At 36.8% G+C, this 24,568-nt stretch overlaps 1 protein-coding gene across 7 annotated transcripts in view; it reads left to right on the forward strand.

Annotated features, from left to right (window-relative positions):
* The window catches only part of OCIAD1 (OCIA domain containing 1), a 31,290-nt gene extending 8,287 nt beyond the window's left edge, over nt 1-23,003 (forward strand). For 3 of the 7 annotated variants that reach the window (XM_055246244.2, XM_055246251.2, XM_055246246.2), the window contains exons 4-9: nt 3,731-3,784; nt 10,127-10,174; nt 11,660-11,795; nt 13,513-13,682; nt 18,906-19,058; nt 22,482-23,003. In XM_055246244.2, the coding sequence (XP_055102219.2) occupies nt 3,731-3,784; nt 10,127-10,174; nt 11,660-11,795; nt 13,513-13,682; nt 18,906-19,058; nt 22,482-22,519 (599 nt within the window). In that variant the 3' untranslated portion in view covers nt 22,520-23,003. Of the gene's footprint in view, nt 1-3,730; nt 3,785-10,126; nt 10,175-11,659; nt 11,796-13,512; nt 13,728-18,905; nt 19,059-22,481 lie in introns of all 7 variants that reach the window. The other 4 variants (XM_063619512.1, XM_063619514.1, XM_055246249.2 and 1 more) reach the window with 2 other exon arrangements.
* The last annotated feature ends 1,565 nt before the right edge of the window (nt 23,004-24,568 follow it).

Raw genomic sequence — 24,568 nt, forward strand, 5'->3', positions numbered from 1 at the left:
AATCGTGACCCTATGCACTGACCTAAAATCACTATGTCTGTGCCCAAACGCACAGGTAGTGAAGACCCTGTACATATAGGGTCAGTTTATTGCATATTCATGTTAAAATAGTTCTCAACCTCCAGAATTACTAAAAAGATGTATCAGTTCATATTTGTATCAGCTGGAGTCTATGAATAATATTTCATACATGAGTACTACTAGTTTTCAAATGATACAATATAAGAGTGATAAGAGTATGGGCCAGGCATGGTGGCTCACACGTGTAATCCCAGCATTTTGAGAGGCTGAGGTGGGCGGATCACTTGAGGTCAGGAGTCAAGACCAGCCTGGCTAACATGGTGAAACCCTGTCTCTACTAAAAATACAAAAATTAGCTAGGTGTGGTGGCACATGCCTGTAGTCCCAGCTTCTTGGGAGGCTGAGGCAGGAGAATGGCTTGAACTCGGGAGGCAGAGGTTGCATTGAGCCGAGATCGTGACATTGCACTCCAGCCTGGGTGACAAAGGGAGACTTCATCTCAAAAAAAAAAGAGTATGGACTCTGAGGTCTGATTGGCTGGATTCAATTCCCAGCTCCGCACACAGTAGCTGTGAGATTTTGGGCAAGTTCCTGAGGTCTGTGCTATAGTTTCCTTATCTATAAAATGGGGATAACTGCCTAGCTCATGAAATTATTATAGGGATTAATGCAATTTAATTAAGTGTTGGCTATCTTTATTAAATAGCCATTAGTGTTATTGTGATTAATGAAATAAAAATTTTTATTACCTACAGTTAGGAATATAGAGTAGCTTTTTGTTACTGTGAGGGGAGAAGAGTTCAAAGAATTGTAGGGATTCTTGTATATATTGAATATAGTTTGGGACTGTGGTAATAATGTGCACTTGGTTTTGGTCAGCAGTATTACTGATTTGCCTATAGAAACAGATTATTTAACAAAATAGATATTACATACTGTAGTGGAAAAGGCCACTGACCAAGGAGTCAGGAGACTTGGGTTCTGATCTCAGTATTACCATAAACTAACCAGCTGTGTTGCTTTGAGCAAATGACTTGTCTTTTCTGGATGTCAATGTACTCAGATTGGAATGAGGACTAGACAATCTCTGAATCCTCTTTCAGTCTTACTATTGTCTTTTTCTGTGACATAAAGTAGAATACCTGAGTTGGAATGAGACCTTAGGTCTAATCCATTATTCCTTTATAGCATGAGAAGGAGCTATGCAAAGCCATTGTGGTGAATGGCAGAACTAGTACTAGAATCTCCTCGAACAGACTATTACTCAGCATTAAATGGGGAAAGCATTATCCATTGTAGAAATGGCCAACTAACTCATTGCCTTTTATTCTTATATGATTCTTCAGTGCTTCATGTTGCAATCCTTGAGTCAAGCTGGAGAAAAATGATTGCAAATTGTACTGGTGCTGTAATTAAAAGGGATTTGTCCTTTGCAAAACCTTAAATGATAATACATGAAGGCATTCTAACCAGCCAACATTAAAGAAACCATATTTCCAGCAAAGGTAAAATCTGTTAGTAAGTAGGATGGCATGAATTCAGACCTTAGCGTTTGTGCAATTTGTGTCTGATGGCAAAGTTAATGCCCTATTCCAAAGTGATGGATTTTAATCATGAAATCTCTAATAATTCAAATGTCTTAATTCCTTTGGTTCTTAAATTGTCCATATATGGTTTAGACCAGAGTTGAACAAACTAGCCTATGGACCAAATCAGTTTTTGTATGCATGAGCTAAGAATTGTTTTTATATTTTTAAATGGTTAAGAGGCTGGGTGCAGTGGCTCACGCCTGTAATCCCAGCACTTTGGGAGGCCGAGGTGGGCTGATTACTTGAACCCAGGAGATCGAGACCAGCCTGGGCAACATGGCGAAACCTCATCTCTACAAAAAAAAAAAAAAAAAAAAAAAAAGAAAAAGGACAAAAAATTAGCCGGGCATGGCGTCACATGCCTGTAGTCCCAGCCACTTGGGAGACTGAAGCAGGAGGATCATCTGAGCCGGCAGGTTGAGACTGCAGTGAGATGAGATTGTTACCACTGCATTCCAGCCCTGGTGATAGAGTGAGACCCGTCTAAAAAAATAAAATAAGATAAAATGGTTAAGAAATCAAAGGAAAAGAATATTTCATTACATGTGCAATTACATGAAATTCATATTTTTGCATCTAAAAATAAAGTTTTGTTGGAACACAGCTATGTTCATGTGTTTTTGGATTGTCTTTCGGTGCTTTTGCTTTAAAACGGCAATTGAGTAACTGGGACAGAGATTGGCCCACAAAACCCAAAATATTTACCATCTGGCTCTTCATAGAACGTGTTTGCCAACCTCAGGTCTGGAACAGCACTGTCCAGTGTGGCAGCCAGTAGCCACATGTAGCGATTTCACTTTAAAATAACTTACAGTGAAAGGATATAAAGCAAAATCATAAAAGGAAAGGGGGGAGCATGGGGTGAAGTCTGGCAGAAACCAGGTCCCAAGAGTTCTCTCCCCAGGGAGAGACTTCCCAGGGAGTGTAAATTTCTCCAACAGCTAGTCGTAACAATGTGTGAAGTTTTATCTACCAGGGGAACTTATTAGAGACTCAGTGCCCACGGTTTTTAATGGGGGCTGGTCACTTATTCACCCTCTGCCTAACAGGTACCAAAATTCCAGACCCCTAGAATGAAAGCAGGTGTTTGGCATGAGCTGTATTTGTACAAACAGTTTGGGCACAGTGAGCCAATTATGCATATCAAGGGGGGGAACTGTTTACCAGTCAAGTACCAAGACCAAATTGATCACAGGGTTGGTCACTCAAAGACCAACTTCCATTATCACAAAAAATTCTGTTAGACAGTGCTGGTGTAAAGAACAGTGATTCATAGCTGTTTTTAAGTTATAACCCCCTTTGAGATTATGAGTTTTGGATTTTTCACTCTCAGTTTTAGGCATATATATATAGATGTAATATTTTCATATAGTTTAAGGAGTTCACTAGTTTAGAAGAAAGAATATTAGTGTTTAAAATATGTGCTTTTTAATTTTTGCCCCAGCCACCGTATGATTACGATCAAATATATTTTGTATTTTGGTTTAGACAGTATAATACAGAGCTTAAAAGCTTGAGATCTGGTATCAGACAGATTTTATTAGAATCTGCAACCAACCATTCAACTAGTTTGGCCTTGAGCAAATTACTTAACATCTCTAAGCTTTAGTTTCCTTATCTTTAAAAGGATGGTAATAACATTATCTACCTTATAGAAATGTGATAAAAAGTATAATAAATGAGATAATGCACATAAGGCGCTTAGCATGATGCACAGAATTTAGTCATTACTCAGTAGTGGTTCTTATTTGTAACTTGTTTCTTACCTCCCCCTCATTAACTTTTTCCCCTTCTCTTACTTCAGAAGTAATTTTTAGTCACTTTTACTGTGTTGTCTTAGTTGATGCTGTTGATGAACAGCTGGCTATTTGGAACCTAAGCCTAGATGGTTCATGAATTATATTGTTTAATATTTTGTGATGTTTTCTTAAATTTAAGATGCTCCTTTAATTTTTCCACTATGTATACAGTACAGCTTTTAAAAATGGAACAGTCTTTTTTAAAGTCTTAGTTTTGCAATATAATTCCTAGATGGTTTTACTGATACTCATTTATCTAATGAACTTTAGACAAAATCTTTTACTTTTGTTGATGTTAACAAGGTCTTTTTCTTCCTATAGCTGTGCCTTTGGCTGCAACAAGTATGTTGATTACTCAAGGATTAATTAGTAAAGGTAAATATTTAAAATTTGAATTTATTTAGCATTTTGGATACCATGTTTGTTTTGTGGTATTTTCCAGATCTTTAGAAAAAGTAAAGATAACAATATATCATATTAAACACTATGTAGAAATTCATTGATGAATTTCTACAATATTAAACGTTTTATCTCTGTGGACCCACTGGCTCAAATATCATGACTTGAGAATTTCTCCTGCACTAATAGCATCATTAACAACCTGCAAGAGCAAGAAAGTAACTAAACACCAGTATTAGCAGGGCAAACCTGGTCTAGGTGGGCCAATAGCAACATTATTGCCTAGGAGCTTGTTAGAATGCACATTCATGGGGAGACCAGGAGTCTGTGTTTTAACAAACTCCAAGTGATTCTTATATAATGATTTAAAGATCAGTAGCTGTCTAAACCAGCTTTGTCTGATCACCTGGGGCGGATGAGTGGAGGCGAGTTAGCATTATTTAAAAAATTAGAATCTCAGGGGTCTGGCAGGTGATCTGTTTTTAACAAGCCACCGAGGAGACTTGTCCTGAAGTCTACTGGCTCAAATAGTACAGTAGTGGAATTGAGTTCAGAATGAGTATTAAATGTCTTGAGTCCTGCATTTAAAATTTAGTGGAGTAAGCAGTAGAGTTGCTTATTTCATTTACTTCATAAACTATCTATCTGATAATGGGAAGGTGTCCTGGAAAAGGATGGTGACCTTAGGATGACCTGGAGGCCTATTTTTTTAATTAACTGGCTCCTTCAAAAATGTAACTTAATGATTGGAAGATTTAGCCTTTTCACATTAGGATATGATGTACGGTACTTAGTTTTGACATAATTAGTTGATAAAAGTAGTTTTGGAGGCAAATGAGAGGATTTTTTTGGGTAAAAATTTATTTAAGGAACTTCTGAAGAACTTCAGTACAATACAGTACTATGACAAAAATCTTAAACATAGGAGCAAGTCAAGACATATGCACTTATATGTCCTTAAGACTAAGCTGTTTTATAGACTGAGATTGGTTCTGTATTGTGGAAAAAAAAAAAAAAAAAAAGAAAAACACTTGAATTACATTTCTTTGTAGGAAAAACTGGCACAGGGATGAAATTACAGTGTTTATTATTGTTCTGCTTCTTTTATGTATTTTAATCCAGTGTGTCATTTAATAATGATTGGAGCTAGGTATGCAGAAGGTTACACAAAAGAATTTAATAGCTGCTAGTAGTTCACTGGAGGAAACAAATGGATGTGAACATACATTGAAGCAAATAGAAAATTTAATTACATACTTAATAAGCTACTAAATTGTATAGTAGAGACTCTAAGAGTTGTAGGTGTTCAAAGAAGAAAGATCTTTGTAGGGCTGTTGTAATCAAGGAAAGTTTCTTGAAAGAAGTGGATTTTGAAGGATGGGCAGGATTTAGATTAAATGAGAAGAAAGAACATACCAGGAAGGAGGGACCTGATGATCAAGACAAATAGGCATGACTATTGGGAGAGGCAATCAGGACTGAACTGAAGAGACAAAATCATGCAGGGAGGAGTGAAAACTCCATTAAATAGCTGAAGTAGAGCCAGGATAAATTATAATTTGGATTAGGTTATGAAGAGGAGAAAGTTTTTTAGAGATTTTGGGTTTAGGTGCAGTTGAAGACTTTGGGCTACTTGAGGGTACGGTAGAAGTGATATTGGGAGGCCAAGTCGGGTGCATCACAAGGTTAGGAAATCGAGACCATCCTGGCCAACATGATGAAACCCCATCTCTACTAAAAATACAAAAAAATTAGCCGGGCGTGGTCGCATGTGCCTGTAGTCCCAGCTACTCAGGAGGCTGAGGCAGGAGAATCTCTTGAACCCAGGAGGCGGAGGCTGCAGTGAGCCGAGATGGCGCCACTGCACTCCAGCCTGGGCAACAGAGCGAGACTGTCTCAAAAAAAAAGTAAAAATTGGGAGAGACTTTAAGAAAAGAATTCAGAATCCACCAAGACATTTTGCATTTAATCAAAATCCCTGACATTTTGTACAGTGGTCCTTTTGTCTGTGTGGATTGGTTCCAGGACCCTCCAGAGGATACCAAAATCCACAAAAGCTTAAGTCTCTGATACAAAATGGCCTAGTAAAGTTTACATGCATATCTGCCTGTATACTTTAAATCATCTCTAGATTACTTATGATACCTAAGATTATGTAAACACTATGTAAACAGTTGTTATACTGTATTGTTCAGGGAATAATGACAGGGTAAAAGTCTGTACATGTTTAGTATAGATACAGTTTTTTTTCTCCTGAATATTTTCTATCCGCAGTTGGTTGCAGAACGCGTGCATATGGAGGGCTGCCTGTATCCCCTTTCATCCACAGTGTGTCATACTCCACTTGGTCTTAGATGTTCCCTCTGTTTCTTCCTGATCTGCCAAAACCATTTAAACATGCTCAGGTCTCCTCTAACTTGAGAACATTAAAAAGAAAAAAAATCCTCCCTCATTTGTTTTTCCAGCTACTCCCAACTGCCTCATATTTGAAGCCAGAGCCAGACTTCATGAATGAGCACTTCACTTTTTACTTCGTTTAACCCATTGCAGTCAGTGTGAGACTATCCATATATTCCATCATTTATTGGAACTTTTCAAAAGTTCAAAAACAAACTTTTCAAAAACAACCAACCTGTTTGTTGCTTAAATATGATGGACAGTTTTTGTTCTTGACCAACGTTACATAACTTTAACCAGTTTTTCTTGAAATAGTCTATTCTCTTGGCCTCCATGATGGCATATTCCTAAGATTTTTCTCCTACCTCAGGCGATTCCTCTGTTGTTTCATGTTTTTTGAGTGTCTGATATGTACTATACATTGTTATATAGTACTAAACAACAAAAATTCATTACTTCTTGGTGCTTACATTCTTGTATGGGTTTTTTGTTTAGTTGTTTTGGAAATGTTGGTGTTACTATATTCTGGATATAATATGTAATATGGATGGCTCTTCTATAGACTCCTCAAACAGAACTCATCGTTTTCCACAAAACCAATTCCTCCTTTCCCTTCATGACTGAGTGGCATTAGTACTATCGAGGAAACTGGGACGTTATCCTTCACATCTGTCCCTTACCTGCCTTGTCCAGTTAATGTCTTTTAGCTCTTAAATGTCTTTATTAACTATTTACCTCCATCTGTACTGCCAGTATAATTAACCCAACCATATGTCACAAAGAGTATTGCGTTAACCTTCAACAAATCTGTTTGATTGCATTCTTGCTATTTCTCCTTAGGAAAATAAGCTATTTCTAGCACCTGACAGAGGACATACATAGTGCACATAGTACTCAAATATTTGAGGGGATGAATAGCAACCACGACACTATTATCTTTGTCTTAACTCTCTCTCTAGACTGTAAATTCCATGAGAGTAAAGAGTGTGTCCTGTTTCCTGTTAATATCCAGTATTTAGTGCCTTTATGTTGTAAGTGGTCTATAATAGTTGGTGACAGTATGAAGGAACAACTTTTTAATGTAAAAATAGAGATGTTCTTACCGTCTTCCTTCTTCTGTTGTCATCCCAGTTCTTATAAATGAAGGAACTGAGGCTAAAGGCACAGATTAGTTGTCTGTTTTTGTACTTTAATTACATGAAATCATATACTGAAATATTCTTTTTATGTAAGTTCTTTCAACATGGTGAGATTTATCCAGTAGCATGCTGGAACTGGTTTGTACTGGCTCCTGAGAATTGGTTGTTAAATTTTCGGGAACTTTGGCAAGCTGGTTTTGAAAGTGTTGGTAGTTGGCTGGGTACAGTGGCTCATGCTGGTAATCCCAGCACTTTGGGAGGCCAAGGCAGGCGGATCATGAGGTCAGGTGATCGAGACCATCCTGGCCAACATGGTGAAACCTTGTCTCTACTAAAAATACAAAAAATTAGCTGGGCATGGTGGTGTGCACCTGTAGTCCCAGCTACTTGGGAGGCTGAGGCAGGAGAATCGCTTGAACCTAGGAGGCGAAGGTTGCAGTGGGCCGAGATGGCGCCACTGCACTCCAGCCTGGTGACAGAGTGAGACTCGTCTCAAAAAAAAAAAAAAAAAAAAGGTAGCTTTATACCATGGAAACTGACAGACATTAAAATTAGAGCTTTTTATAGGGAGTGCTGGTTTACCAGCACATCATTGCACTTAACCACATTGTTGCATGTAGTTGCCATATAGTTTTCCTCTGTGTGAATACACCAGTTTATCTGAACTGTGCATTGATAATTGGTAGTTTTCAGTTTTCGCTGTTACAATTAGTTTTGCCAAGAATATGGTGCCTTTTGATAGATATTTTGCTGGGTCACAGATTTTGTATATATTTATTTAGCTTTAGTAGATATTACCAAACTGTTTAGACCAATGTATACTCCTACATTCTCACCAACATTAGCTATTTTTATGTCTTTTATGTTTTAGCCATTGTGGTAAATGAACACTAATATGGATTGCACTGTGGCTTGAATTTGTATTTCCCTGTAACCAATGAAGTTGAAGATCTTTTCATTTGTTTATACTTCATTTCAGCATATCTTTTTCTGTGAAGTATCCGTTTAAGTCTGTTAACCATTTTTCTGTTGTATTGTCTTTTTTCCTATTGGTTTTGTGAGACTTCTCTGTATATTTTGGAAGTGAGTCTTTTGTCAGATATAGATATGGTGATTATTTTTTCCCCACTCTGTTTAACTGTAGTTTTCAGTGTTAATAGAGTCTAATTTATCAGGTTTCTTCTTTCTAATAAGTGCTTTTTGTTGACTCTTTAAGATCTTCGTCTACTCTAAGGACACAAAGATGGTCTCATGCTTTCCTCTGTAAAATTTTTTATTTTTATTTTTATTTTATTATTATTATACTTTAAGTTTTAGGGTACATGTGCACAATGTGCAGGTTTGTTACATATGTATACATGTGCCATGTTGGTGTGCTGCACCCATTAACTCATCATTTAGCATTAGGTATATCTCCAAATGCTATCCCTCCCCTCCCCCCCCACCCCACAACAGTCCCCAGAGTGTGATGTTCCCCTTCCTGTGTCCATGTGTTCTCATTGTTCAGTTCCCATCTATGAGTGAGAACATGCAGTATTTGGTTTTTTGTCCTTGTGATAGTTTGCTGAGAATGATGGTTTCCAGTTTCATGCATGTCCCTACAAAGGACATGAATTCATCATTTTTTATGGCTGCATAGTATTCCATGGTGTATATGTGCCACATTTTCTTAATCCAGTCTATCGTTGTTGGACATTTGGGTTGGTTCCAAGTCTTTGCTATTGTGAATAGTGCTGCAATAAACATACATGTGCATGTGTCTTTATAGCAGCATGATTTATAATCCTTTGGGTATATACCCAGTAATGGGATTGCTGGGTCAAATGGTGTTTCTAGTTCTAGATCCCTGAGGAATCGCCACACTGACTTCCACAATGGTTGAACTAGTTTACAGTCCCACCAAGTTCTGTAAAATTTTTTAAAAAAATCTTTCATATTTAAATTTTTAAGCCATCTGGATTATTGTTTGATGTAGGATCAAGGTACATTTTCCCCTGTTAATGGATATTAATTGACCCAGCACTATATTTGAAAACGCTATGCTGCAGTGTTGTCTTTGTCATAAATCAAGTGTGCAGGTGTGGATCTGTTTCTGGACTCTTAGTTTTGGTCAGTTTACCTATTCTTGTACTTAATACCAGACTGTCTTAATTACTACAGCTTTATCATGTAGATTTTGCTATCTGGTGGTAGTCAGTTCTATAATACGATTCTTCAGTGTTACCTTGGCCCTTTGTGTTCCACATGACTCTTAGAATAAGCTTTTCAATTTTTGTAAAACTTTGATTTTAATTGGGATTGCATTGTATTTATAGGTGAAGTTATGGAGAATTGCCATCTTTAGAATATTGAGTCTTTCAATTCTCAGTAAGTTTTATAACTTTCAGTGTAGAGATTTTTCATATCTTTCATTAGATTTGTTCCTGGGTTTTGAGCGTTTTTTTTGTTGCTCTAATTAATTCTGTCTTCTAAAAAATGTTTGTTTTTTTGTTTGTTGTTGGTATAAACAGTTTTTCATATACACACACATATATATTTGGTCTATTGACCTTACATCAAGTGATCTTTCTAAATTTACCTGTTCTAATACTTTGTAGAGTCTTTTGGATTTTCGTCATATTTCTCTTGATACTGAATTCATTTGCTTTTCCCTATTAAACAGTCTAGGGTTCTCTAGGATCATGGAAGGAGCTAATGTTGTAAGATTATATTTAAAGATAGCCTTTACTGATTTTTCTTCCTCTAACAGTGTTACTCAGAAATACTTAACTCTTTTCTTTAGGAATACTTTCAAGTCATCCCAAATATGGTTCCATCCCTAAACTTATATGTAAGTATGAACAACATTGTAGTTTTCATAGCTTTTTAAAACTTAAATAAAATTATTTTTATCAAATGTTTTATCATGTCTTACTCATATTAGTTATGTGGTTACATGCTCTGATAAATCAGTTTGTTAAAGCATTTCATAAAGTGGATTACTTGGATATTTTGTTGTTAGCATAAAAAATCATTAGTTGAAATAGGCATTTTTTGTGTCTTTAGAATGTAATAGAACTATTAATTTAAAATTATTTTGTAAGGATAAAGTATTTGAAAATAAATTTTTGGTCTATGGGGAAAGAAAGTGCAGATATTCTGATTAATCAAAATAAAGTATATTTAAAATTAAGCTTAATTTTTAAAAGAAATCTAATTTACATTTTAAAATGTAAATAAGCATAACTTATTTACACATTGCAATATAGTTAATAGAAAAAGAAGCTACATTGCCCATCAATGATAGACGGGATTAAGAAAATGTGGCACATACACACCATGGAATACTATGCAGCCATAAAAAAGGATGAGTTCATGTCCTCTGTAGGGACATAGATGAAGCTGGAAACCATCATTCTCAGCAAACTATCACAAGGACAGAAAACCAAACACCACATGTTCTCACTCATAGGTGGGAATTGAACAATGAGAACACTTGGACACAGGAAGGGGAACATCACACTCCAGGGCCTGTTGTGGGGTGGGGGGAGTGGGGAGGGATAGCATTAGGAGATATACCTAATGTAAATGACAAGTTAATGGGTGCAGCACACCAACATGGCATATGTATACATATGTAATAAACCTGCACATTATGCACATGTACCCTAGAACTTAAAGTATAATAAATAAATAAATAAATAAATAAATAAAAGAAAAAGAAGCTACATTGCTCTTCAAAAGAAGGACCTGAGGCTTTTCATGAGTCTTTCAGGTTAGCCTTTCTTTTGTATTGGAAACTCATGTGATGCAGTAAGTGCCACGTTTAGGTTATGGTTCATAATTTATTACTTTAAGGGATTTGTTGCACCTAATTTTATTTTAAAACAGTCTTGTGAAAATGGCTGTGCATATGATACTCTGTTTTATAGGAAAATAATGGCCTAAATCCTTGTGATCTAGTTCTGTTTATTTAGAACTAGAAATAAATAAATGTTTTGATGCTTTTATTCCTTATCCATTCCTCTTCCCATTATACCTTTACTAAATCTTTCCTGTATATATTATAAAGTAATTAGTATACTGTAATTGATTTATTTATAACAACTTTATTTTGGCGCACTTTTTTTTGGAAACTGAATTATATCCATAGACTCCGTCTATGAACTGTGATCTGATTTAATTTTGATTTCTTCTACCATTATTTCAGGAAATCTCACTCTTTGTAAACCAAGACTTATTTAGAATCACACTTTAAAACAAATTTTTCTTTTAGAAAATAGTTTTGTCTGAAAGGCACATTCAGTTACGCTTTTTGTTTGATTTTACAAATAAGTTGCTTGTATCATGGGATACTTTGCTGGAAAACTTTCTTATGTGAAAACTTGCCAAGAGAAATTCAAGAAACTTGAAAACTCCCCCCTTGGAGAAGCTTTACGATCAGGACAAGCACGACGATCTTCACCACCTGGGTAGGCCAGATTCTGATCTTTACCTAAGATTTTTAATTTTTAAGAAACAACTAGATGTTGCTATAACTCATGGCTTAAAAACATTGCCTGAAGGACCACTGGATACTTGCCGTTTGCTGTAGGCTAAAAGTAATTTGCTTCAAAAATTGGAGCAAGACTTGCCACCATTTATTTATTTATGAATGAATGATGGGGCCTCCCTCTGTTGCACAGGTTGGATTACAATGGCGTGATCCTAGCTCACTGTAGCCTAGAACTCCTGGGTTCACAAGGCCCTGCTGCCTCAAGCTCCCTGAGTAGCTAGGAATACAGGCATCAGCCACTGCACCCAGCTAATTAAAAAAAAATTGTTTTTATGGAGATGGGGGTCTCACTATGTTGCCCAGGCTGATATTGAACTAGTGGGCTCAATCGATCCTCCTGCTTCGGCTTCCCAAATTGTTGAGATTACAGGTGTGAGCCACTGTGCCCGGTTCTTCATTTCTGTTTTGTTTTGTTTTGTTTTGAGACAGAGTTTCACTCTGGCTCCCAGGCTGGGAGTACAGTGGCGTGATCTCAGCTCACTGAGACCTCTGCCTCCTGGGCTCAAGTGATCCTCCTCCCTCAGCCCTTGGAGTAGCTGAGACCACAGTCGTACACCACCACGCCTCGCTAATTTTTTGTATTTTTTGAAGAGACAGGGTTTTACTGTGTTTCCCAGGCTGGTCTCAAACTCCTGAGCTCAAGCGATCTGCTCCACTTGGCCTCCCAAAGTGCTGGGATTACAGGCGTGAGCCACTGCATCTGGCCTTCGTTGTTTTAAATATAGAGTTGTGTCCTATTGGGAGTACATGTTCTAGAATAAAGGATTTTATCTTGATTCAATTTGGCAAACCTTTGGTTACTATAGTTTGGACTTTTCTTTTGAATTCCTAAATCTTATCAATCCCATGTCTTAACGGATTTCAACTTTTCATTTTAATGCTTCTTAAACAGGTAGGTAAGCAATGTAATCCCCATGAGAGAATTTGTATCTGCTTTAGCAAATTATTGTTTATATAGATTCTTAGCTGTGATATTACCTTCTCAATTGACATGGGAAACGGGCATGGTTATTGAAATTAGACCTGATTTAAAGTGCTTTTTCTTTCCAAGAACTTTCAAACATATTAAAATTATCTTGAAAGGCTGGGTATACATTTCCTATTTTTCTATACTGACAGTGACTGCTTTTAAGATGTATAAGTGGGTCAGGACTTTTTAAAAGTGTTTTGTTGGCAGAAAGAAACAGACCTCATTTTACTGTTTATAAATAACTGTGTTAAAAATTATTTCGAGGCCAGACGTGGTGGCTCATGCCAGTAATCCCAGCACTTTGGGAAGCCAAGGCAGGAGGGTTGCTTGAGCCCAGTAGTTTGAGACCAGCCAGGACAATATAGTGAGACCTCATCTCTACAAAAAACCAAGTGGTGGTGCATGCCTGTAGTCCCAGCTACTTGGGAAGCTGAGGGGTAGGAGGGTTGCTTGAGCCTAGAAAGTGGAGATTGCAATAAGCCAAGACTGTGCCACTGCACTGTAGCCTGGGTGACAGAGTGAGACCCTATCTCAAAAAAATAAAAAAAAATTATATGTATATATAATTTTGGAAATAAGATATATGAAAGAAGTTATTTTAACACTTCTTTAAGATACAGGCAATGACTCATATTTCTTACTACAATATGATTTTCATTTACAGGCACTATTATCAAAAGTCAAAATATGACTCAAATGTGAGTGGTCAATCATCTTCTGTGACATCCCCAGCAGCAGACAACATAGAAATGCTTCCTCATTATGAGCCAATTCCATTCAGTTCTTCTATGAATGAATCTGCTCCCACTGGTATTACTGATCATATTGTCCAAGGTAGAAACTTCTCTTGAAATGAATTTCAACATTTTATGGTCCAACGTATGTATAAACTTTATTTGATGACCTTTTCTGCTGGATATCACCTGTGTGTTCTACCATCAATCATCAATCTAAACTCAGCATGTTTGTTCATTTGTTTCTTCATTCATTCAACTTTTCTTGAGGACCAGTAGGTGTCAAGGACTCTCCTAGACGTGGAAGAAGATGAGTAACACTTGGTTCTTGTCCCTGAAAAACTCTCAGTCTGTTAGAAGATATAGAAATACAAGGATAAATTCCTAGTATGTCCCAGTAATTGAAAATACTAAGGCAAGCTTAGTGGAATAGTGAAGAAGAAATGATAAATCGTGTCTCAGGAAGTAGAGGCTCCAGGAAAGGTATAAAAAGGTTACATTTGATAGGCTGGGTTTTAAAGGCTTTCAACTTCCTTGTCTGTAATACAAGAAAGAACTGTTGTCAAGTGACAAAATCCATGTGAAAATGCTTTGTGAAGTTTGTAAATAGTAGCTTTGAAGATCACACATGTAAGTGCAACAACATCAATTTTATATTAAGGCTTGGATTTGAATCATGATTGACATTTGCTAGCTATGTGACCTTGTAATACTACTACTACATTATAATAATGTAGTAATATTATTATAACTACTTTATGATCCTTTCAGTTTCTTGATCAGTTGAATGGAGATGATAATACCTCTCTTAATGAACTGTTGGAATTAGATGAAATAATCAGAGGCAATGCCTGGCAAATAATAGACTCAAAAAACATTAGTTTCTTTCCTTCAGTCTAGTCGGCAGTGAAAGATGAGGAATTAGAAACGGGAAATACAGGTCTATAATTCTTTATCTAAAATCTTGAAATTCAAAAAGGTTTAAGCCAAGTTTTTTTGTTGTTGTTTGTTTTTTTTGAGACGGAGTCTTGCTCCGTCACCCAGGCTGGAGTGCAGTGGTGTGATCTCGGCAACCTCCGGCCCCCGTCTTCACGCCATTCTCCTGCCTCAGCCTCCTGAGTAGCTGGGACTACAGGTGCCCGCCACCACGCTCGGCTAATTTTTTGTATTTTTAGTAGAGATGGGGTTTCACCGTGTTAGCCAGGATGGTCTTGATCTCCTGACCTCGTGATCTGCCCGCCTCGGCCTCCCAAAGTGCTGGGATTACAGGTGTGAGCCACTGCCCCCGGCCTGTTTTTGTTTTTTAATAATTAAACTGGTAATAAAATCTGACCTGAATTCATTTAGCAGAATACCCTGACCTAAATTCACATAAGTTATATAAACGTAGACTTTATTTACTTTGCCAGATAAGATTTTTCCTTTATTTCATTATAGAAATATTAATGTGTTTGCTTACTCATTCCTGTCCTAAACCTCTGAATGGATGGATATTAAGTAATATAAGGGATATTTACTGTAGTATTTTTCTAAAATCTCAGAAACTCTGAATAGTGAAACATATCTGACCCCAAGTTTTGGATGAGGGATTATGGACCTTTGTAGAGTATACTCTTTAAATTTTAAAAGATTAGAGGGAAAGAAGTTAAAGGGAGGGGAGGGTATACAGTGGAAAGGGAGAAGTTGATTATAGGTCAGAGAAGGTTCTAGAGAATGCAGAAGGGGGTTCTAGGTAGGTCAGTGTAGCTGCTAGCCACATGTGACTATTTAAATTAATTAAAATTAAATGAAATTTAAAATTCAATTTCTCAATTGCTTTGATAGCATTTCACTTGCTCAGTAGTCACATGTGCTAGTGGCTACCATGTTAGTGCCAATATAGAACATTTTCATCACTGCAGAAAGTTATGCTGGACAGCACTACTTAAGAGCAAAAGTTGGGGGCAAAGTGGTGAGTATTAGCCTTGTATAAAGGAAGAGACAGGAAAGAATGGAAGTTCAGATGATTGGAGAGTTTGGATGAAAGTTATTGAGAGCTTCTTAATCCTCAACTCTGATTTTTTATTTTTTTCTTTAATGGTTGGAAGCAAAGGCATCGAATTAGTCAGAAAAGGAAGGAAGGGAATGGGCAGATTAGGAGAGAATGGCTAAAATCACTATCTTATCTCCAAAGGCAGCTGTCCTTGTTCCTCACTATGTCTCATTTAACCAGTCTGAAGTTCAAATCCATTCTTCTTGTACAGTAGTCCCCCCTTATCCATGGGGGATAAGTTCGAAGACCCCTGTGGATGCCTGAAACCTCAGATATTACCGAATCCTGTATGTTCTATGTTTTTTTGATCTAGATGGCTGCTAAATTACTAACAGGCATGTAGTGTAGACAGTGGGATATGCTGGACAAAGGGATGATTCAAGTCCTCGATGGACCAGAGCAGAACCTCAAAAAATTTTATCACACTACTCAGAAGAGGGTGTAATTTAAAACTTGTGGATTGTTTATTTCTGGAATGTTCCATTTAATATTTTCAGACCATGGTTGACTGCAGGTAACTGAAACCCTGGAAAGCGAAACCACAGATAAGGGGGCACTACTGTATTCTAGACATGCACTAACTCTTTCCTTGTAATGACTTGCATCCTCCCCACCATTTGCATTAGGAAATTCTGTTACGTAGTTTCTTTTCCATACAAAAGCCAACAAACAAAAAGCTCTTTGGTATCTACCCACCGGCTACTTAGCAAGGCCATGTCTTAATATTATTTTATGCCTTCCACAGCAGCCATCCATCCATCCACTGCTCTGCCTTCTGACCCCCTTCTCTAAATCAAAGTGGCTACTTTTTACTGCTCTCCACATGGGCCAGCAGTGGCCTGCTTTTGCGTTGCCCCAGATGCTGTCCTCCCCTACCAGGGCATCTTATTCTTCGGTTTAAGTCCTACTTTAGTTCTGCTTGCTTTTACCAGGAATTCAGAGAGTTATTAATCTTTTAAAATAGCAAGCACTCCTTCATAGCTGTTAGGAGACTTAGAATTTATTACAGTTAGATTTAAATCAGTGCCACTTTACATTTTTTTATTCCTTCCAGTTCTTTATAACCTTCCCAAAATAGTAAAATCATGTTCTCTCCACAATGTGGGAAATTCTCCCCAGTCTTCTTCTGTCTGATTTATATTTTCATTATTTGTTCCAGAATTTTATAATGGTAAAATATTTTTTATAAGAAAAAGTATTAGACCTGGAAGGAACTTCAGAGATCATCTACTCAAACTACCATATTTCACAATTGAGAAAACCAAGATTCAAAGAAGCTTAGTGATTTGCCCAAGGACATTTCCTAATTGTCAGCAGAGTGGGGTTAAGAACCCAAGTTTCCTGAAGTACACATGATTTCCTTCAGAATTTTTAATATAACATATATGGTGAAGGGAAATGAGTTCAGTAATTACTTATTACTAATGAAATGCAAAGTGTTTTAATCCCAATATAAGGTTATAATATTTTTCTTTACATTCTTTTTTTAGTAAGAAAAATTTAGTTTTGAACCATCATATAATACTAGAACTAATTAGGAGAAATTTAAATCCTCTTTGCTTTATATCAGTACAGTATATATTTATTTAGCAGAATAAATGTTTATGGTTGAAAACAGCTGGGTGTGGTGGCTCATGCCTGTAATCCCAGCACTTTGGGAGGCCGAGGCGGGTGGATCACCTGAGGTCAGAGTTCAAGACCAGCCTGACCAATATGGCAAAACCCTGTCTCTACTAAAAATACAAAATTAGCCGGGCATAGTGGCGCATGCCTGTAATCCCAGCTACTCGGGAGGCTCAGGCAGGACAATCACTGGAACCTAGCAGGCGGAGGTTTCAGTGAATCGAGATTGCGCCACTGTGCTCCAGCCTGGGTAACAGAGTGAGACTCTGTCTCAAAAAAAAAAAAAAAAAAAAAAAGTTTATGGTTGAAAACATTATTTAATATATAGTTATGTTGCTCAGAAAATTCTAATTATTCACTGGGAGCTTACCTTTGAGTTCTAAATAAGTATCACAAAAACGATTTTTAAAAAAATGAATATTAAAATTATATACCCAATTTGTATGTCTCATTGGAAAACATCTTTGAAAAATAGTACTTTTGGTGTGGTATGTGGTAGGTAAGACTTTGTAAGTTAAATAGTTGTTCACTGAATGTTAGCATCTTTTTTTTTTAATGTTCATATGGCCTTTTTTGCTGTTTATAAATTTTATAAATTATGTTCACTATTTGATCCTGTCAACCAATATTAGGAGTAACCACTGCATTATATTTACATTTGACTCTATGATAATATGTAATACTCACATTTTGACTCTCTTTGGGAGAAATAAAGAATAAATGTTAGTTCCCAGGCCAAAATAACAGTTGATACTTTCTTCTGCATCAACATTGCATCTGTTAGACCGGAATGAAAACAACACATATTCTGATTAAAGGCTATGTTTTATACTTTTCAAGTAATTATTTTCAACTTTTTTTTCTTTTTTTTGAGACAGAGTTTTGCTCTTGTTGCCCAGGCTGGAGTGCAATGGCGCGATCTCAGCTCACTGCAACCTCCGCCTCCCGGGTTCAAGCGATTCTGCCTCAGCCTCCTTAGTAGCTAGAATTACAGGTGTGTGCCACCACGCCCAACTAATTTTGTGTTTTTAGTAGAGATGAGGTTTCTTGTTGGCCAGGCTGGTCTTGAACTCCTGACCTCAGGTGATCCGCCCGCCTCGGCCTCCCAAAGTGCTGGGATTATAGGCGTGAACCATTGTGCCTGGCCTATTTTCAGTATTTTTGTTTAAATTTCATTAAATGGTAAAATAAATGATTTTTGAAAATAGCTGGAGTTGTTTTCATAGAGTCTGTGGTTATAGGACTATTTAACTATATATTGAGTAAAATCTATACCACGTCAAGTTTTGTTCAGTTGTCACTAGTAGAATATATTTCTCTTAATTCTGTATACAGTATGAGTAACTCCAGTTTAAAACACTGGTATTTTAATGAGTTTAAATTGTACTGTTATATATTATGATACATATTTTTCTTCTGGCTGTGGTTTAGTTTGGAAAATTTTTTGATGTCCATTTTAATTTTTAGAAATAAAAGCTTAAAAATATAGGCAGAAGTAGATTTCAGTTTGATAATTATCTTGGTGAAAGTATAGTACCTGTGAAATGGTGGTAATAATTTGATTCTTTATTCTATTTTGATTGTAGGTAAGGAGCATTTGTAAAATTTAGTTGCTTTAGAGTTATACAAATCCTTTTATTACCATTTATTAACTGTTTGTTGTTTTAGGACCTGATCCCAACCTTGAAGAAAGTCCTAAAAGAAAAAATATTACATATGAGGAATTAAGGAATAAGAACAGAGAGTCATATGAAGTATCTTTAACACAAAAGACTGACCCCTCAGTCAGGCCTATGCATGAAAGAGTGCCAAAAAAAGAAGGTATGATAGTTTAGTCTGAATCACTTTACTGTTTAGGTGGAAACTAAAACATTACTTTAAAACAATACTATAAAAAATTAATTAATATGTGATTTAACTCTTCAAGCAATTAACCAAAGTAAAATATTTTTAAAATAGTACTTTACAGTTATCAGTTCTTTTTTTTTTGAGACGGAGTCTTGCTCTGTTGCCAGGCTGGAGTGCAGTGGCACGATCTTGGTTCACTGCAGCCTCTGCCTCCTGGGTTCAAGCAATCCTCCTGCCTCAGCCTCCCAAGTAGCTGTGACTACAGGCACCTGCCACCACGCCCAGCTAACTTTTTGTATTTTTAGTAGAGATGGGGTTTCACCATGTTGGCCAGGATGGTCTCGATCTTTTGACCTCGTGATCTGCCTGCCTCAGCCTCCCAGAGTGCTGGGATTACAGGCATGAGCCACCGTGTCTGGCCAATTCTTCCATTTTTAAGGTGCTCCGAAGGCCATTTTGTGTTAAAAAATAATGAAGTCAAAGCCAGGTGTGGTGTCTCATGCCTGAAATCCCAGCACTTTGGGAGGCCAAGGTGGGTGTATCACTTGAGGCCAGGAATTGGAGACCAGCATGGCCAACATGGTGAAACCCTGTCTCTACTAAAAATACAAAACTTAGCTGGGCATGGTGGTGCATGCCTGTAATCCTAGCTACTCGGGAGGCTGAGGCAGGAGAACTGCATGAACTCAGGAGGCAGATGTTGCAGTGAACCGACATCATGCCACTGCACTCCAGTTTGGACGATGAAGCGAGGCTCTGTCTCCAAAAAAAAAAAAAAAAAAAAAAAAGGAAGAAAATAGTGAAGTCCAAATAGTAAGTCTTAAGACAGCAAGATTAGTTTTGTAACGCAGGGTAGAGATTATATACTCATTTGACTGTTTTTCTCTTATAACAAATATCCTTGGAGATCTGATAGTCTTATTTTCCTAATGATACACCTATCACATAAGTTGCTGTAGTGACCTGAGGTTGGCATTGCTCTGTAATAGCACTTGTGGCCTAACCACAGAATGATTGAGTAATGAGATTGATTTTCTTGTATATTTGGGTTTTTCTTGTGTTTATTTTTTTGTTCTGTTTGTTTGTTTTTTTCTTTTTGAGATGGTTTTATTCTGTCACCCAGGCTGGAGTGCAGTGGTGTAATCATGGCTTACTGCAGCCTTGACCTCCTGGGTTCAAGCAGTCCTCCTACCTCAGCTTCCCGAGTAGCTGGGACTACAGTTGTATGCCACTATCCCTGGCTGTTAAAAAATTTTTTTGGTGCAGTGGGTTTTTCCCTATGTTGCCAAGGCTGGTCTGAAACTCCTGGGCTCAAGCAATCCTTTCACCTTGGCCTCCCAGAATGCTGGGATTATAGGTGGGAGCCACTGTGCCTGACCTTTCTTGTACATTTGTGAAATTAAAAGAGTTATATGCCAGCTTCTAAGGCATTTCTTAAAGAGGAAAACAAAAACAAAAACAAAAAACTTTTAAAAAAAATTGTGAATTTTTAAATCCTGATTTCTTTTAAGTCTTTTTGGAATAGCTATACATTAGCCAAAGTGAATTTTTTGATACAAGTTTACCTCTAAAGGAAGAGGACATTTGAATAGGGTTTTATAGCTATTTCAGTATAGGGTTTTACGATTTTCTCGTAAGGAATTTCAGAGTATGTGTCATTGTTTCAAGATTTTCTATTTACTACTTTAAAAATGAAAATAATAGGTCTTTGGTACCTTCTTGAAGGTCATATGCCACAAAGAATGCAAAAATACATGAAAGTCCTTAGTATTTGTTGTTGTGGTCATTTTTTAGAGCTAATTTTATTTTTAATCATTAGCGGCTGCTTCATTTGGAGTTCTGTTTTTATAACAATGATAGATAATATCTGCGTCATATTATTGATGTAAAAAAATCTACCTTTGAAATAAGTTAGGGATGTACCATACTTTTGAATGTTTGTCGTCAAACAACATTTAGCATAAACTATGCATCTAGTGGCCATTGCTCTGTAATATGTAAAGACTTGTTGGTACTTTGTTCTGCTAATTAATTTGAGGATTTAGATTGTAAGCTCTGTGAGGGCAGAAAGTAATATTTTTCTCATTTTTGTAATCTTTTCTATTATTGTCTGCATAGCATAGTACCTTACACTGTATCAGAAATTGAGTATTTTGGTTTAGGCTTCTATAGTAATAGAAGTAAAGAAAGGAAATTTGGTAGACCTTTAGCATTTGCTGGATTTTGACATTTTTTTATTTTTGACTGAAGTCTTCAAGTTCTGTTACATGACACAAGAATGTGAAATGATTTTTTCTTTTTTTGGTAAAAGCTGTTTTTTTGTGTGCTTTATATAATTTAAAGAAAAGACTTGTTATGAAATGGTTTCAGTGATTTTCTAAAATATTGTTGAAATTAGTACAGGGTAGATTCACATGGTCAGAAAGTGTCACTTAAAGTTTTCACCTTTAGCTTATGTGGTTGATATTTATCTAATTAGAAATTAAGACTCAGAAATTTTAAAAATTCCAGCATGTATTCCATTAGCTTCCAGAGCAATGTCACCACACATCCTGTAGCTTCTAGAAAACCATGTAACATATACTCATGAGGGAGTGAGAGCAAGGGGAAAAGGCAAATTGTGAAGGATAAGGATATATAATGTCTTAGTATAATAATGTAATAATTTTGACTTCATGTATTCCCTGAAAAGGGTCCACACTGTGATAACTGCTGCTTTATATTGTTATGATTACTCACAGACAGAGGCTATGTGGAAGAGAAGCAAAAAAGTAAAGGAGTAGAATAGACAGCAGAGCATGTTTCAAAATGTAAAATGTAGAGTACCTGTGAAATGTGGTAGTATTTTCTTCTTATAGTACTATTTACAGCCCTGAGAGAGAAGATTGAATTAATTACAACTTGAACACTTGACCATTTCTACTGCTGTATTTTTTGTGAAAAACGAAATTTCAAATGTTTGTTTTATTATTTCCCACTAATTTTTTTTTTTTTTGTATATGGCTTAATATGTGCCACACTTACTTAGGTAGTATGGTAAAGATGTAAAGGTACCCAGGCTTTGGATCTAAACAGACCTGTACTCAAATCTCAGTTCTTCTTCTTAGGGCTTGTACCTTGGGCAAGTTACTAATCGGTTTTCTCACCATTAAAATGAGAATTGTGTTTAGAAGTTTGTTATGAGGACTAACTATTTATGTAAAATTGTAGATACAATGCATTTGTCCGACCCCAAGTTCACACAAGTCTGGTCATCCCCTTTTTGTAATTATAATTTGACTCTCATGTGCTTTTATTCGAATGAGAGAGAAACATAACTTTTCATCGTAGCAACAAACTTAATGTCTTTTACTTATTATTGCTTGGAATCATCAATTATTTGTGCTTTTTTCCTAGTCAAAGTAAACAAATATGGAGATACTTGGGATGAGTGAAAAATTACATCATTGGACATGAAGGAGTTTCAACATCCAGCTTCATCTAGGTGGCCATGATTACCTGCATGCTTTGAGCTCAGCAGCAGTCTTCATAAACACATTTAAAACGAGATCCTGGGTTTTTGTGGTTTGACTTCTATGGTGTTTTAAAAAAAGATTTTTAGTGTTAATACTGTGTAAATGTACTCACCTTTGGGATTCATTTGAATGAAGGTATTGTACCATGATTGTATATAGTTTGTGAAATTGTTACCAGGGCAAAGATACTCTTAAGAAACTGTCAAGAGATTACAATGCCCTAGAATCAGCACATATGAAAATAAATGATATCTGCATGTTGAATTGGGGTGGATGGGGGGAGCAAGCATAATTTTTAAGTGTGAAGCTTTGCATCAAGAAACTATTAAAAAGCTTTTTTTCTCCAGTATTTTCTGTATTTATCTTAATGTTTATGGCAAATAAAATGTAAAGGAACATGCAACAGCCTTCATCTTCTTTGATTTTATGGTTTTATTGTTTGTAATTTATTGATTTATTTTTAAGCTAGTTATAATCATGTAGGTATAGGAAATAAAATCATCTATAATATTTAATAATATATGGCTGGAGGCAGTGGGCAGTGGTTCATGCCTGTAATCCCAGCACTTTGGGAGGCCTAAGTGGGAGGATTGCATGAGTCCAGGAGTTTGAGACCAGCCTGGGCAACAAAGTGAGACCCTGTCTTTACAAAAAAATAAAAATTAGCTGGCAATGGTGTTGTGTGCCTGTAGTCCTAGTTACTTAAGAGGCTGAGTTGGGAGGATCAGTTGAACCCAGTGGTTCTGGGTTGCAGTGAGCTGTGATCACACTCCAGCACTGTGCGACTGAGTGAGACCCTGTGTCTTAAAAAATAAGGCCGGGCGCGGTGGCTCACGCTTGTAATCCCAGCACTTTGGGAGGCCGAGGCGGGCGGATCACGAGGTCAGGAGATCGAGACCACAGTGAAACCCCGTCTCTACTAAAAATACAAAAAATTAGCCGGGCGCGGTGGCGGGCGCCTGTAGTCCCAGCTACTCGGAGAGGCTGAGGCAGGAGAATGGCGTGAATCCGGGAGGCGGAGCTTGCAGTGAGCCGAGATTGCGCCACTGCACTCTAGCCTGGGCGACAGAGCGAGACTCCGTCTCAAAAAAAAAAAAAAAAAAAAAAAAAAAAAAAAAAATATATATATATATATATATATATATATAGTGAATGTGATTTATGTAGATAAATTGATATATAGTAAATAGGTAAATGCCTTAAAAAGCAAGTGGTCATTTTTAAAGAACTTGTAAATTCTAAAACAATAAAAATTTGGCATATATCACAGAGACTAAGATTATGTTAAAAACAAAAAAAATTGGTATACAATGACCCTTGGTATCTGTGGGTTCCGTATCTGCAGATTCAATCAACTGCAGATTGAAAATATTTGAGGGAGAGAAATGGATGGTTGTGTCTGTACTGAGCTCTTGTTATTCCCAAACAAGACATTGTAATAACTATTTACATATCATTTACATTAGGTATTACAAGTAATCTATAAATAAAGTATATAGAAGGATGTGCATAGGTTATATGTAAATACTACACCATTTTATAGTGGACATTAGGAACCTGGACCAATGGACACCCACCTAGTCACATTTTAGAAAGAACACATGGGATGGAAGATACTGCAGCTAATTCACATCCCTTTCCTGAGGACCTCCTTTCCTATGCCATTACAACAGCTCAAAGTCTAGGAGCTGATCATCTAATCAGGATAAGGTATGGATGAGGCTCCTTGGGTAAAGCTTCATGAATAAAAGCATCATGAATACCATTTCTGTCAGTCTGAAGGCCTGAACTTAAGGAGTTATCTGCTTTGTTCACCTGTTAGGCATAACATCACTCCTCTGGAGATTCCCATTCAAAAAGAGAAAAGGAAAGGCTTGGCTTGCAATTCTGAAATCTAGCCAGCCTATTGTGGCTGTTCTTTGGGGCCTAGGTATATTCCCTGGGGGTTCTCTGATGCTTTTGACCCTG

The sequence above is a fragment of the Symphalangus syndactylus genome, chromosome 16 (genome assembly GCF_028878055.3).
Source record: "Symphalangus syndactylus isolate Jambi chromosome 16, NHGRI_mSymSyn1-v2.1_pri, whole genome shotgun sequence".
Classification (NCBI taxonomy): Eukaryota; Metazoa; Chordata; class Mammalia; order Primates; family Hylobatidae; genus Symphalangus; species Symphalangus syndactylus.